At 31.9% G+C, this 14,211-nt stretch overlaps 1 protein-coding gene and 1 pseudogene across 1 annotated transcript; one reads left to right on the top strand and one right to left on the bottom strand.

Annotated features, from left to right (window-relative positions):
- The window catches only part of LOC139875111 (NAD-dependent protein deacylase SRT2-like), a 54,366-nt pseudogene that overhangs the window by 26,666 nt on the left and 13,489 nt on the right, over nt 1–14,211 (top strand).
- LOC139877183 (F-box/FBD/LRR-repeat protein At1g13570-like) lies at nt 6,091–7,636 on the bottom strand. Its single transcript, XM_071864595.1, has 3 exons — nt 6,794–7,636; nt 6,497–6,670; nt 6,091–6,390 (listed from the first exon to the last, which is right to left on the bottom strand). The coding sequence occupies exons 1-3, from the start codon at nt 7,634–7,636 to the stop codon at nt 6,091–6,093; spliced, it is 1,317 nt and encodes a 438-aa protein (XP_071720696.1).

Genomic DNA, 14,211 nt, shown 5'->3' with positions numbered 1-14,211 from the left:
ACTCTTGATTATTCAAAACTAAAAGGTACCTCTTCTTTTTAATTACTACAATTTTGTAAACTAAAGGTACAAATGGTTTAATTATCAATACATGGAGTCCGTTATTACCGGATCTAATTGACTAATTGGTTTTGCGTGTCTCTGTTTGAAGGTTGTGTTTTTTGGTGATAATGTGCCAAAAGAAAGAGCGATTGTAGCTATGGAAGTTGCTGTTGGGTGTGATGCTTTCCTTGTTCTTGTTCACCGGTTATGACAATGTCCGCTTTCCAGATTGTCAAGTACAAATGTTCATTTGATATTTTTTTGTGGTTTGGTTTAGATTAATTGAGAAATCGACATGAATTTTACATAGCATCTTATGATGAGGCTGCTGCTGCTATATCAATTATAAATATAGGCAAAACTAAGAGAGCTGATGATGATGATATGGCAGATTTGAAATTAACGCAAGGCTTGGAGAGGTCTGTTGTACCCGAATACCATTTGAATGTGAGTTCAATTTGCTGTTGTTGTTGCTGCAGATATTACCACGACTGCTAAACACTGGATCACTCGGTGTTCCTGTTTTTTAAGACTTCAAACAAGACTAACTGTTTGTTGTGTGGTTAGAGCCTAAGATTAATCGATTCCCGTGATGTTGACTTCGCCAACTACTTTTAATGGGTTAATGCAAATATTGAGATTTTTTATTAGCATGATGTTATGGTACAAGCTATGTGTTCACATGTTTATGTTTTTGCTCTTTTTTGATGATACTGATAAATGTGTGTAGTAAAGTTATTTTCCATTCACAGTAAATATGTAAAGATATATTTGTGTTTGTATAAGCACTATATGGAAATGTAATATGTATATTGTATTCAACCAAATCAATGTATGAAATATATCTTTCTTGGATGTTTGTTGCTAAAGTATCATGCAGTGTTTGTTTGATATCATTCTCTTGATCTCAAATTCACCAACCATTTATTTTGTGGACCTGTCTCCATAATAAGAACATATGAAGTATATGTTTCAAACATTCTTGCAAGTAGTTACATACACAGCTCTCAAAATATAAAAAGAGAAAAAGCTGTTAATGAACTATATCATGCAAGGAGTGTTTGTTCTCATTTTGTATCAAATCAAACTGACTAGCAAGCTGTTTAGACGCATAAAGGATAAACCAATCAGGTTTAACATTATATAGTATATACAGAGAACATAACATAAGCGATGGTCAACGATAACTAGTATAGTAGTATGCATATAAAATGCAATGTAATATAAACTTAACAGATTGTGGTTAAGAATCCAAGTAGAAAAGCTCTGCTTTTGAGGAAGCTCGTGGGTACTGCATGACATCCTTAGCGAAGTTGTACTTTTCAAGAGCATCAACGGTTACATTGGGTCGAATTGATACTTTTTCAAGAATGAGCGAATGATAAAGTAAAAGCTTTATAAAGAGCAACACAGGTCTTGATCTTTCTACATGCATGATATTTATAGTTTTCAATCGGTTCAATTTCTGGTCCAAACAGTCAGAAGCTTCCAAATAAGTTGATGCTGGTTTCACATCTAGTTGCTCGTTTTGAAGACCCTGGAAAATACATTAAAAGTGAGATTGTATATTAAAACACCTACCTTAAATTACTATATAAGCACACACAACACAAAAACACAAGTGAAAACGTTTGGCACTCTTTACCTCATTATCGAAATCAAGTCGTTCTAAGTTAGGCGAGTTACGAAGCATACATAAAACACCTTGAAGTTGATTTAAATCACTAAATTTAACGTTGTGTAAGCTGAGATACTCTAAACAAATAGCCGGGTGTGGAAGCCACTTGGGAATCTTTTCTGCAATACAAAACTATGAGGGTGAAAGTGAGATTTTAAGTTACCAAAGAAGATATGGAAGACGATATGAAAAAATATATGAGAACTAACTATACGCCGGAGTGGAATGGAAAAGTTCACTTGCTCAAAGGCAATATGATGAAGAACAAAAATTAAATATTAGAATTAAAAATTCAAATCATACCTGGAGAAAATACCCGTCGATAATTAAATCCCCAAGACATGGCATATTACTTAACAAGCTAGCCAGATTAACTCTTTCAACTCCTTGAATGAGTTTACCTATAGCTATAAAAACCACACCAAGACATTTACTATGCAATAACTGATGCAAAGTTGCATCAGGGCAATCTAAGACCACTAACCAAAACAACTTTGTAGACTTGATCTTGAAATTGTAAACATTGGTGCATGCAACCAGTTTCAACATCTTAAGTTGTGGTAAGTTCATGATAGCTCCATGCAAGTTAGTCCCAAATTCAATATTCCTAAGACATAGATTTTCGAGATAGAGAAATCCTTGAAAATCGAGTGGTGGCTTAATCATACAGTTTTCAAGTTCTAGCATTCTCAATTCTAAACAACGAAAAAAATAACATGGAAGTTGATAACGTTGGTTTAAAATAGTAAGGACGAGTTGCCTAATAACACCGGCTTTTGACAAGGATAAAATCCACTGATCGACTTCTTGGAAGCTATCAAGAGTCATGTTTGGTATGTGGAGATGTAACTTTAAGATAGGACCCTTGATAAAGTTAAAGATTTGGTTTGAGATGGTAAAAAACCCATAATGACCAAAAGCTTCATTTTTGGCAAACTTTTCTGAGAAATGTTTATCAAGAACCACCGAGCTCATTTTGGTCCATTTGTACCTCCAACTTTTTGATAAAACGTGTGTCCTCACAGCATCTTGAACCGGGAGCTTCTCGAAAATCAAGTCAATCAAATTCTCTGGCAAGCAACTGATTTTATCCACTTCAGTATTGTTAAAACGTGTGTCCTCAATATTGTTACCTGTCATTACATTCAAGAAAACGCAGAATGATTTATTCAAAAGGAAAACAAGTTGACATATAGCTAATACTCTTAATTTATGTGTTATTGTAAATGAACTTTTCAATAACACGACACCTGACAAAAACAATATTTTTTCTGCTATAATTATTATTGATGGTTAAAAGCATTTTTCTTAACTTTCTTATTAGTATGGCCCATTTTGCATCAATCATCAAAATTGAACATTCTCCTTGCAACATACAATGGAATGTTAGTCAAAATATAAGCAATCAAAAATATGGAAGGAAAATGTAGAGATATCAACACACATCTCAAAGATAGAAAACGTGGCAACTGCAGAAATAAACGGAGGGCATCAAGACTTAGAAAGTTGAGTATTTGAGCAAGAAGGTTTCTAAGGTTGTTAAGGGTAAGAAATAAACAAAGTGCACATTTTAAATGGTTGTAATAATGTCCATCGTAAAGCAACATTACTATCGAAAAGCAAGCTGCGGGCCAAACAAACTTAAAACTAAGTAGAGAGTGAAAATGGGGAATTAATAACAACAACATCTACTTATACCTACAGAGTTATAACTTATAACTAGCGCCAACGATTAATTTTTACTGTCTTATCAGTTCTTCAATAAAAAAATAAGAAAAAAAAAACTGGTTCTATCTCTATCTTTTATCATTTTTCAACGCATTACATTTTCGCTTTCACTATGTCACATCTTTTATTCCTGGACCAGTTTAATTGATGCAAATATCATTATATACAAACCTGCTGCTTTACTTTAAGGCTTGTAACAATTTCGGTTACTTGAATATTTTTTGAATAAATCTCTAACGTATAGCAAAAATAATTAATCGAATTGTTAAACCAGGATTTACGAATTCAACTGGAATAAAGAATGTGTGAATTACATAATAAAATTAAAGAAGATAAAAAGTCGATTAAAAAATTACAACATGAATCAATTCATTTCAAACATAACTACGTTTATATGAAAGAATCATACCAAATTATGAGGTAGAAATTAACTCACAGGTATTCGGAATTATAGTTTAGCTCCCAAATTGCAGTGCCTTCGAGTTTAAGTTCTTCAGAGTTTTTAGGGTTTAGGTCGCTGTAGTTTCTGATAAGTTAAAGTAAACACCCCTCAACTTCTCAACTTTTTTTTTCTTTCTTTTGTATGCTTCAAAACCAAAAGTTTTTATTGCAGAATAGGTCCCTTGTTCAATTTCAATTAGATTTTTTTTTGAACGGCGGTCCCTTGTTCAATTTCAATTAGATTAATAAAATATTCTTTATTTAAATTTGAGTTTTAGGTATTCCTTCTATTGAAATCGATGAAAGATGCTCAAAAAGTTAAAATGTAATAAAGTTCAGGAAGCTTGATAAATCTATTGCATGCCTGAATGAACTAGTATTGCTGGATATGACCATTTGTGTAAACGTAGGAGAATTTTCACACTTACATGTGTCCCTAGTATATCTTAGAGGGTGTTTGGGGTTACATTTTGTTTGTGATTTTTTGATTAATCACAATTACAAAACGCAAATAATTTATTTTCAGTGTTTGGCAGTTAACATTTGAAAATTGATTAATTGCGATTTAATGGGTTAAAAACGCGATATTGAAATAGTGACATGGGAGGTACTGCACCAAAAACATGATTCTTATCTCGAGTAAAAATTACCGAATAGTCCTCTAAATATTTATGAAGCTTCCGTGGTATTTCACTAAAATTTACCTACTCCACCTCCATCTCACTCAGAGGCGGATCTAAAGTGTTAAGGAGGGGGGCGGCCGCCCCCGATGGATTTCGAAATTTTAGTGCAAATTTTTTCAGTTTTTCGATTTTGCCCCGGTGAAATTTTTTTTGCCCCAAACCCTTCATATTTTGCTCCAAAACCTCCATATTTTGCCCCAAAACCTTCGTATTTTGCCCAAAAACCTTCAAATTTTGCTCAAAAAACTCTATATTTTTGCCAAAAAAAATTCCCTACGTTTTAAAAAAAAATTCGCCTCCGGTGAAAATTTTTCCTGAATCCACCACTGATCTCACTATTTAATTTATTTTCCATTTTACGTTTTTTTATATCTTAATGTGGATAACACGTATATCTCTTATACTTAATAAGAAATCTTTTATGATGCTATCTTTTTTTAAAAAAAACCCACTTGTCAAAATACTAGCCTTTAGATGGGAATATTATCTTTTAATCCAAGCCATTAAAAATGCTTATGACATCATTTAGGGAAACCAACAGCAGTTATAGTTTTTAATTCCCTTCATGCGCATTGTTTAAATAATTATTTACTTAGTTTACTTAAATTTAGTAAAAAAGCTGGATAAACTGATACTAAGAGAGGTATGTTGTACCCGAATCACCTACAGAGCTCAAACACTATCTAGACTAAGAGAGGTCTGTTCGCTATTATTGCAGATATTACCACGGCTGCTCAACACTGGATCGCTCAGTATTCCTGTATTTTAAGACGTCAAAAAACAAGACTATACGTGCTAATTGGTTATTGTGCAGTTGGAACCTAAAATTTATCAATCTGTAATGCCTGACTTCATCAACTTATTTTAATGGGTTACTGCATGACGTTATGGTACTTAATTCACATGCTCTTTTGTTTGACCTTTAGTCATTTTGTGATCCGAAACCGATCGTTTTGGTTCTTGTTTGTTGAAACTGATATATGAACGTGGTGAAGTTATTTTCTATTAACGGTAAATATGCAGAGATAGATTTGTGTTTGTCTCAGCACTATCTGGAAATGTAATATGTATATTCTATTCAAACAAATCAATGTATGAAATAGTAGTTTCATAGATACTATTCACTAAAGTATCATATCATGCAATGTTTGTTTCATATCATTCTCGTGATCTTAAATTCGCCATCCATTTATTTTTGAGGACCTGTCTCCATAAGTATTTGCAAGTAGGTTGATTAGTTACATACAGCTTTCAAAATATAAAAAGAGAAAGAGCTATTGATGAGCTATCATGCAAGGAGCTTTTGATCTCATTTTGTTTCAAATCAAACTGAGTACCAAGATGTTCGAACGCTTAGAGCATAAACCAATCATGTTACTGGTTTCATCAAACATTATTTACAGATCAGTAGAGTTGTGCATAGGTCCCACAGCATACATAGCATGGAAGATAGCTAACGGTAACTAGTATGCATATAAATTGCAATGTAATTTAAAGTCATTAATAGATAGATTGTAGTTACGGATCCAAGTAGTGAAGCTCTGCTTTCGAGGAAGCTCGTGGAAGCCGCATAACATCCTTAGCGAAGTTGTACTTTTCCTGAGCATCAGCAGTTACACGGGGTTGAATTGATATCTTTTCAAGAGTGGGAGAATGTTCAAGTAAAAGCTTTATAAAGAGTAACAAGGGACTTGAACTTTCTACATGGATTATTTCTATAGTTTTCAATCGGTTCATTGTCTGGTCCAAACAGTCAGACGCTTCCAAATAAGTTAATGCTGGTTTCACATCCAAATCCAAATGCACGTTCCAAAGACCCTAGAAATACATTAAAAGTGAGACTAGCGGTGCATTAAAAAAAAAACTACCTTAAGTTACTATATAAGCACACACAACACAGAAAACACAAGAGAAAACATTTTACACTCTTTACCTGATTATTCACATTGAGTTGTCCCAAGTTAGGTGAGTTCCGAAGCATACATAAAACACCTTGAAGTTGATACAAATCACCAAATTTGAAGTTACGTAAGCTGAGAGTCTTTAAACTATTAGCCGGGTGGGGAAGCCACTTAGGAATATTTTCAGCAATAGAAAACTGTGAGGGTGAAAGTGAGATTTTAAGTTACCAAAGATGATATGAAAGAAATGTTCTGTTGCTCAAACGCAGATACGATAAAGAACAAAGATCAAATATTAGAATTTAAAATTCAAATCATACCTCGAGAAAATACCCATCGATAAGAAACAACACAAGACATGGCATATTACTTAACAAGGTGGCCAAATTAATTCTTTCAACTCCTTGAATGGGTAGTATGAAACCTATACCAACCGCACTAAGACATTTACTATGTAATAACTGAAGCAAAGTTGCATCAGGACAATATAGGACCGTTAACTTATATAAACTTGTAGACTTGATCTTGAAATTGTAAACATTGGTGCATGCAGACAGTTTCAACACCTTAAGTTGTGGTAAGTTGAGGATAGTTCCATGCAAGTTAGCCCCAAATTGAATATTCCTAAGCACAAGATCTTTGAGATAGAGAAATCCTTGAAAATCGAGTGGTGGCTTAATAATACAGTTTTCAAGTTCTAGCTTTCTCAATTCTAAACAACGAAATAAATAACATGGAAGTTGATAACGTTGGTTTAAATTAGTAAGGATGAGTTCCCTAATAACACCGTCTCTTGACAAGGATAAAATCCACTGATCGACTTCTTGGAAACTATCAAGAGAAATGTTTGGTATGTGGAGATGTAACTTTAAGAGAGGACCCTTGAGAAAGTTAAAGATTTGGTTTGAGATCGTAATAAACCCATTATGACCAAAAGCTTCTTTTTTGGCAAACTTTTCAGAGAAATGTTTATCAAGAACCAGCGAACTCAGTGTGGTCCATTTGTACCTCCAACTTTTTGATAAAACGTGTGTCCTTACATCATCTTGAATGGGGAGCTTCTCTAAAATCGAGTCTATCAAGTTCTCTGGCAAGTAACTGATTCTATCCAGTTCAGTACAAGTTACAAACCTCCTCTTAGTATTAAAATTATTACCTGTCATTTAATTTAAGAAAACCAAGACTAGGTTATTTAATAGAAAACAAAATACATGAAACTAGGAAAACTTATATATAGGGTTGTATAGTGATGCAACAGACATTGGAATGATGCCGAATGCATACTAAGTGGTAGAACTTAGTAGCTACCAATACAAGTGTACTTAACCATCTGATGGTCACAATAAAAGCATGAAATATTGAAAGGGAAAATAGAGATAGCAACACACAACTCAAAGATAGAAACCAAGGCGACTGTAGAAATAAACAACGTGGGCATCAAAATTAAAAAAAGCTGAGTAGTAAGACAAGAAGGTTCAAAAGGTTATTAAGGGTATGAATGAGAGATACGAGATCTTAAAATTAAAAAAAGTTGAGTAGTCAGAGTGAACATGTGAAATTTAAGCTGATCAATAAAATGAACATTTTACTTATACCTACAGAGTTATAAGTAGGGCCAACATTTAATTTTCAAAGTATTATCAGTTCTTCCTTTAAAAAGGCTGATTCTACCTCTCTTAATCTTTTATAAATTTTCAACAAATCAGGGTTTCGCTTTCACTATCTTGCATCTTTTAATCAGTATAGAAAAAAAAAAAAAAACTTGTAAACATTGTATAATTATGCGAAAACCTAAAGTAATCCATTCATACTTGCTGCTTTATTTTTAGGGCTTCTAACATATATCTAGGTTAAATTCCGGTCACTTGAATATGTTTCGAATAAACCGCTAACTAAGTTATAACACTGATAATCAATCGAATTGTAAACCGGAATCTACGAGTTCAACTGGATAAATAATGTATGTATTATTATAGAATTAAATTAAAGAATGTAAAAAGTCGAATAAGAAATTACAACATGAATCAAGTTTTTTCAAACATAAGTACGTCTATATGAAAGAATCAAACAAATTATGAGGTAGAAATTATATTACCGATATTAAGAATTACAGATGAATCCATAGGAGTACCGATTGGAGTTTATCGTCCAAATTGTAGTGCCTTTTCGTTGTAAGTTTTTCAGAGTTCAAGGTTTTAAGGGTTTATGTCAAGGTAGTTTAATAAGTTAATCATCCCTCAACTTTTGTTTTATGTGTATTTTCCAAAACCAACTTTCTTTGCAGAATAGGTCCCTTGTTCAATTAAAATTTTTAAAATTACTAAAATACTCTACTTAAATTTTATTTAATATTTTTTTTCCTTCAGTTGGAAAAAATCAAGATCGCATACCAAGATGCTCAAATGTGATGGATTTTTTTTACCTTGTGCGGATTTTATGTTAGGGTCTTTGTTGTAATTAAGTCAAATTTTTAATCAATACGTGGTTACTACTATCCTTTTTACGAAACTTTGTAATTGAAAGGTTTGTTTTCAAACCTATGGGCTACGAATTCATCACTACTCTATGCATAACGTTTGTAAGCAATGTTACATGGTCAACCAAGATGCGCAGCTAGAGTTTTGAGTTTTGAACCTGAGAGTTCTTGTGGGGATATCAAGACACGTATTACTATGTCATCTTAGATCCATGTGATGTGAGTCATTATGTGATTTTGAGGATTCAAATTCTGGAACACTACTAAATATTTTTAGAGCGGTTATGTTCAATCACTAATGTGTTTTTAATTAAATATTGCTTTCTAGTTTAAATGTTTATTGTAATTTTATAGGTTTAAGGCTCTAGCAACATCAGTTCAAACACACCATTAACATCACCATTAACATTATTTAAACTATTCAAGAAATTGTTCAACTGTAATATGGAAGAAGACTTTTGAAGTAGTCTTTGTAATTGAACATTCGAATAAGTCCACATAATAGTTTAGTCCAACTGCACTATATTAAATGAAATGTATCTACTGTCAAAATTTTCACCACAAGATTTATTATTAGATTCATTAAAAGACAGAAAAGTGATCCCCGATGCAGATCCACCAACCGCTAAAGATGTCAATCTTTTGTATCAATTTTTCGATAGAAGGTATGTCCTGATGCAGTCATATTTGGTGGTGTTATTGAACGTTTATGCTGATCTACATTGTATGAAATGGTTTGTTCGTTACATTGTGCAGTAATAAGGTTGTGGTTTTGACTGGAGCTGGGATAAGCACAGAATGTGGTATTCCCGATTATAGAAGGTATTCATGATTGTTATGTTTTCCGTTCTGCGTTCTGTAGATGTGACAGTTTAGATCAATTTATTTGTAACTGAATCAATTTAGGTTACATTATATCTCTCAACGGGGGCAGAAGGTAACATAGCAAGTACTATCTTAATAGAGAATGGATCAAATGAGTTGAAAGACACCCAACCTATATATTCGGTCCATAAAAACCACCTAAATCACTTTAATCAAAAAATATTACTAGTTTATTATCAAAGTCATATATTTTGGATATGATATCCTGGTTATTTACATGAAAATTTGGACATAAAGTCTTTCAGGTCAACGCAACCTCACACGTACGCGTACCTAAGTTACCCACCATTTACCTACCCTGCCCATTTTACCTCCTAATAGTCTGGTTTCATAAAGGGAGTAAGGGGCATATCCTGTTTAGTAGTTGTCACCTGCTGATAATCTGCATGTCTAATTATATATTCCGTAATCATATTTGATGAGCTAGTTATTCACTTATTTGTACAAAAGTTTGGACAAAAAAGTGTTCCAGGGTAGTGCAACCTTGTACATACTTGATCAGCAACCCACCAACTACCTAACCTTCCCATTTTAACCACCTGATATTCTGGTTTATAAAGGGACATATTCTGTTTAGTGGTTGTTACCTGCTGGTAATCTGTTTGTGTTTACTCATTATATGTATACCTGTTAGTAACATCATTCATCTTTCCTGTCTAATATCATAATTGGTGCAAAAGCCCGGATGGAGCTTACAGTACTGGTTTCAAGCCAATCACTCATCAGGTAAATTCAATACATTACATTCAGTTGATACTATCTGCATTTTTCTATTTGAGGGATCCTGATTTGTACTTCTTTTTTATATTTTTTATGGGTGTATGATAATGCTAAAAACGAACATATATTTCATAGCATTATTCCTCAAGAAATACAAGCTTTTAGTTGCAATTGTTCTATTTACAAGTGATATTCGTTTAAATAATAAAAGGTGAAGACAAAAGACAGATTCGACGAATTGAAGACGCAAACGACCAAAAAGCTCAAAAGTACAAAAGACAATCAAAGAAGTTCCAATTATTGATAAGAAACGTCTCGAAATTACAAGATTACAAGATTCAAAACGCAAAGTACAAGATATTAAATTGTACGCAAGGACGTTCGAAAATCCGGAACCGGGACCAGAGTCAACTCTCAACGCTCGACGCAACGGACTAAAAATTACAAGGTAACTATGCACATAAATATAATATAATATTTAAATAATTCTTATAATTATTTATATATTATATAAATAAATAAAAACCGTCGGCAAGAGAGACTCCAAAATGGGTGAGCTGTAATTTCAAACTCCGCGACTCGCGGAGTTTGAAGGCCAAAAGGGCCGCGAGTCGCGGAGCCCCAAGTTTTGAAACTCCCTATAAAGCAAACCGAATTCTGATCATTTTCATCATCTTTTTTTCCTTCTTCTCTCAATATATACGAAATATATATATATAATTTATATTTTAATTTTAATTTTAATTTTAAATCCTAATAATAAGGGTATGTTAGCGAATGTTGTAAGGGTGTAAGTCGAAATTCTGTCCGTGTAACGCTACGCTATTTTTAATCATTGTAAGTTATGTTCAACCTTTTTATATTAATGTCTCGTAGCTAAGTTATTATTATGCTTATTTAATCCGAAGTAATCATGATGTTGGGCTAATTACTAAAATTGGGTAATTGGGCTTTGTACCATAATTGGGGTTTGGACAAAAGAACGACACTTGTGGAAATTAGACTATGGGCTATTAATGGGTTTTATATTAACTAAACAATACCTTGTTAATTTAATATACAAACTTATAATCTGACGTATTTATATATAACCACATACGCTTGACTGGGTACGGTGGGCGGGATATCTATAAATACCAATAATTATTCATTTTACCGGATACGGAACTGGATTAATAGTTAATAGACTTGTTGAAACAGGGGTGAATTACATTCAAGGGTAATTGGTGTAATTGTTAACAAAGTAGTAAAACCTTGGTTTACACGCAGTCGATAACCTGGTGTATTTATTAAACAAAGTATTAAAACCTTGTTACAATTCGAATCCCCAATTAGTTGGAATATTTGACTTCGGGAATAAGAATAATTTGACGAAGGCTTTCGCTCTTTATATTTATGACTGATGGACTATTATGGACAAATCCGTATGGACATATTAAATAATCTAGGACAAAGGACAATTAACCCATGGGCATAAAACTAAAATCAACACGTCAAACATCATGATTACGGAAGTTTAAATAAGCATAATTCTTTTATTTCATATTTAATTTCCTTTATTTTATATTTAATTGCACTTCTAATTATCGCATTTTTATTGTTATTTTATTTAATTGCACTTTTAATTATCGTACTTTTTAATTATCGCAAGTTTATTTTATCGCATTTTTATTAATCGCAATTTCATTATCATTATTTACTTTACGCTTTAATTTAAGTCTTGTATTTATTTTTAATATTTTACATTTGGTTTTAACTGCGACTAAAGTTTTAAAATCGACAAACCGGTCATTAAACGGTAAAAACCCCCCTTTATAATAATAATATTACTTATATATATATTTGTATTTTTATAAAAGTAAACTAATATAGCGTTAAGCTTTGTTTAAAAAGATTTCCTGTGGAACGAACCAGACTTACTAAAAACTACACTACTGTACGATTAGGTACACTGCCTATAAGTGTTGTAGCAAGGTTTAAGTATATCCATTCTATAAATAAATAAATATCTTGTGTAAAAATGTATCGTATTTAATAGTATTTCCTAGTAAAAATATAAGCTATTTTATATATACCTCGCACGACATCAAGTATTTTTGGCGCCGCTGCCGGGGAATCTCTTAAACGCCGGAAGCGCAACGCTAATATAAAAAAAAAGATTTTTAGTGTACTTTTATTAAATTTCGTTTTTATAAAAATACGTTTTAAATATTCAAAAATATAAAAAGAAAAACAAAAATATAAGTATTTTTAAGATTTTGTTAAATATTTAAGTTTTATAAAGTTTCTTTAGTTTGTAAAAATATAAGTTTTATTTAAATTATATAAATATTTTAATTAGATAATATAAACAGAAAATATAAAAAAAGAAAAAAAAAAGAGAAAACGCGTCGAATTTTAAATAACCTGTCAGTTGAAATTTGGAACCCCGCGACTCGCGGGGTTTGATGCTTTGAATACCGCAAGTTGCGGAGTAATTCTGACACGCGACAGAACCCTAATTCTGCATTAATTACGGGTAATTAATTATTATTATTATTATTATTTAACCCTAATTATTATTATTATTATAATTAGTTTTATTTTAAGTTTTACTTTTTATTTAATTTGTTTTATTTAGTTAAATTAGTTTAATTAAATTGTAAAATTAATAGGTTTAATAAATAAATAATATTTTTATAAAAATTTTAATTTTTACAACTTTTTGTATATTTTTATATTTTGTCCCTTTTTAATTGTTTTAGCGTAATATTTGTATTTTTCGCTCATATTTAGTTTTAAACTTAGTTTTTGCCATAGTTATTTTTACTTCTAGATTTTTAGGCTTTGCCGTAGAATTCCTTATGTGCTTTTTCTTTAGACTAAGATTTAGGTGCTTTAGAATTTTGAGACGCCTTTTTAAGTTTTAGTTTCTTTTTAAGTTATTTCCATTTGGGATTTAGTTTTTCCTGTAAGCTTTAATATTTTTAGACGACTTTTACCTATGTATCAATTATCATTCCAATTAGTAATCTCAATTTGCGATTATAATTTTAAGTTAGTTGTAGTAATAAGGTTAGGTTAGTCAATTGTTTTTAAGTTTTATAAGTTTCTTTTATTTTTCCGTCACCTTTTATTTTTCAACCATTTTTCTTTTTCGATCTTTTTCCGACGAACTCTTTTTCTTTCTTATTTCTCGCTATTCTAGTTTTTAGGACATATATTTTTATTCTACTTCTTATCTAAATTTCTTAAAATTACGAAAATTTATTTTAAGTAGTTAAATTAATAGACATCAAAATTTTCTGGTTCGTAGTAATAGTTGGATTTGTACGTGGACCGGGTTATTGGAGCCAAACAGTCCTCAATTATATTGAGACCAAACGAATCCTGCCCCTCTGCTGCATCTTTTGGCTATTCAAAACGTGGGCAAAATCAGAAAAGTCTATTGATTGGATAACTTATTATAATTTTTCTTTCCTTTTAAAAACTAATAGGATATTCAGTGAATGCACCGAGCAAGACGTTCACCACCTTTTGTACGTTCACCACCTGTAACTAGATCAAGACATTTAGCAAATATTACCGCCGTTGATTTCTCTTTAGAATCGTCATCCAGTCGACCAAGTACTCCAGTTCAAATTTCCGATAATCCATTTTTTGAACCCGACCTCACAA

The sequence above is a fragment of the Rutidosis leptorrhynchoides genome, chromosome 11, assembly GCF_046630445.1.
Source record: "Rutidosis leptorrhynchoides isolate AG116_Rl617_1_P2 chromosome 11, CSIRO_AGI_Rlap_v1, whole genome shotgun sequence".
Lineage (NCBI taxonomy): Eukaryota > Viridiplantae > Streptophyta > Magnoliopsida > Asterales > Asteraceae > Rutidosis > Rutidosis leptorrhynchoides.
The sequence above is the reverse complement of the archived record's forward strand: the minus strand, read 5'-3'. Positions and strand labels throughout refer to the sequence as shown.

Excerpts from the sequence above, each read along its gene's own strand:
- LOC139877183 (XM_071864595.1), bottom strand. The coding sequence starts at position 7,636 with ATGACAGGTAATAATTTTAATACTAAGAGGAGGTTTGTAACTTGTACT. Across the intron at positions 6,671-6,793 it reads TCGATGGGTATTTTCTCGAG|TTTTCTATTGCTGAAAATAT; the intron begins GTATGATTTGAA and ends TCACCCTCACAG. Across the intron at positions 6,391-6,496 it reads TGAATAATCAGGTAAAGAGT|GGTCTTTGGAACGTGCATTT; the intron begins GTAAAATGTTTT and ends ATGTATTTCTAG.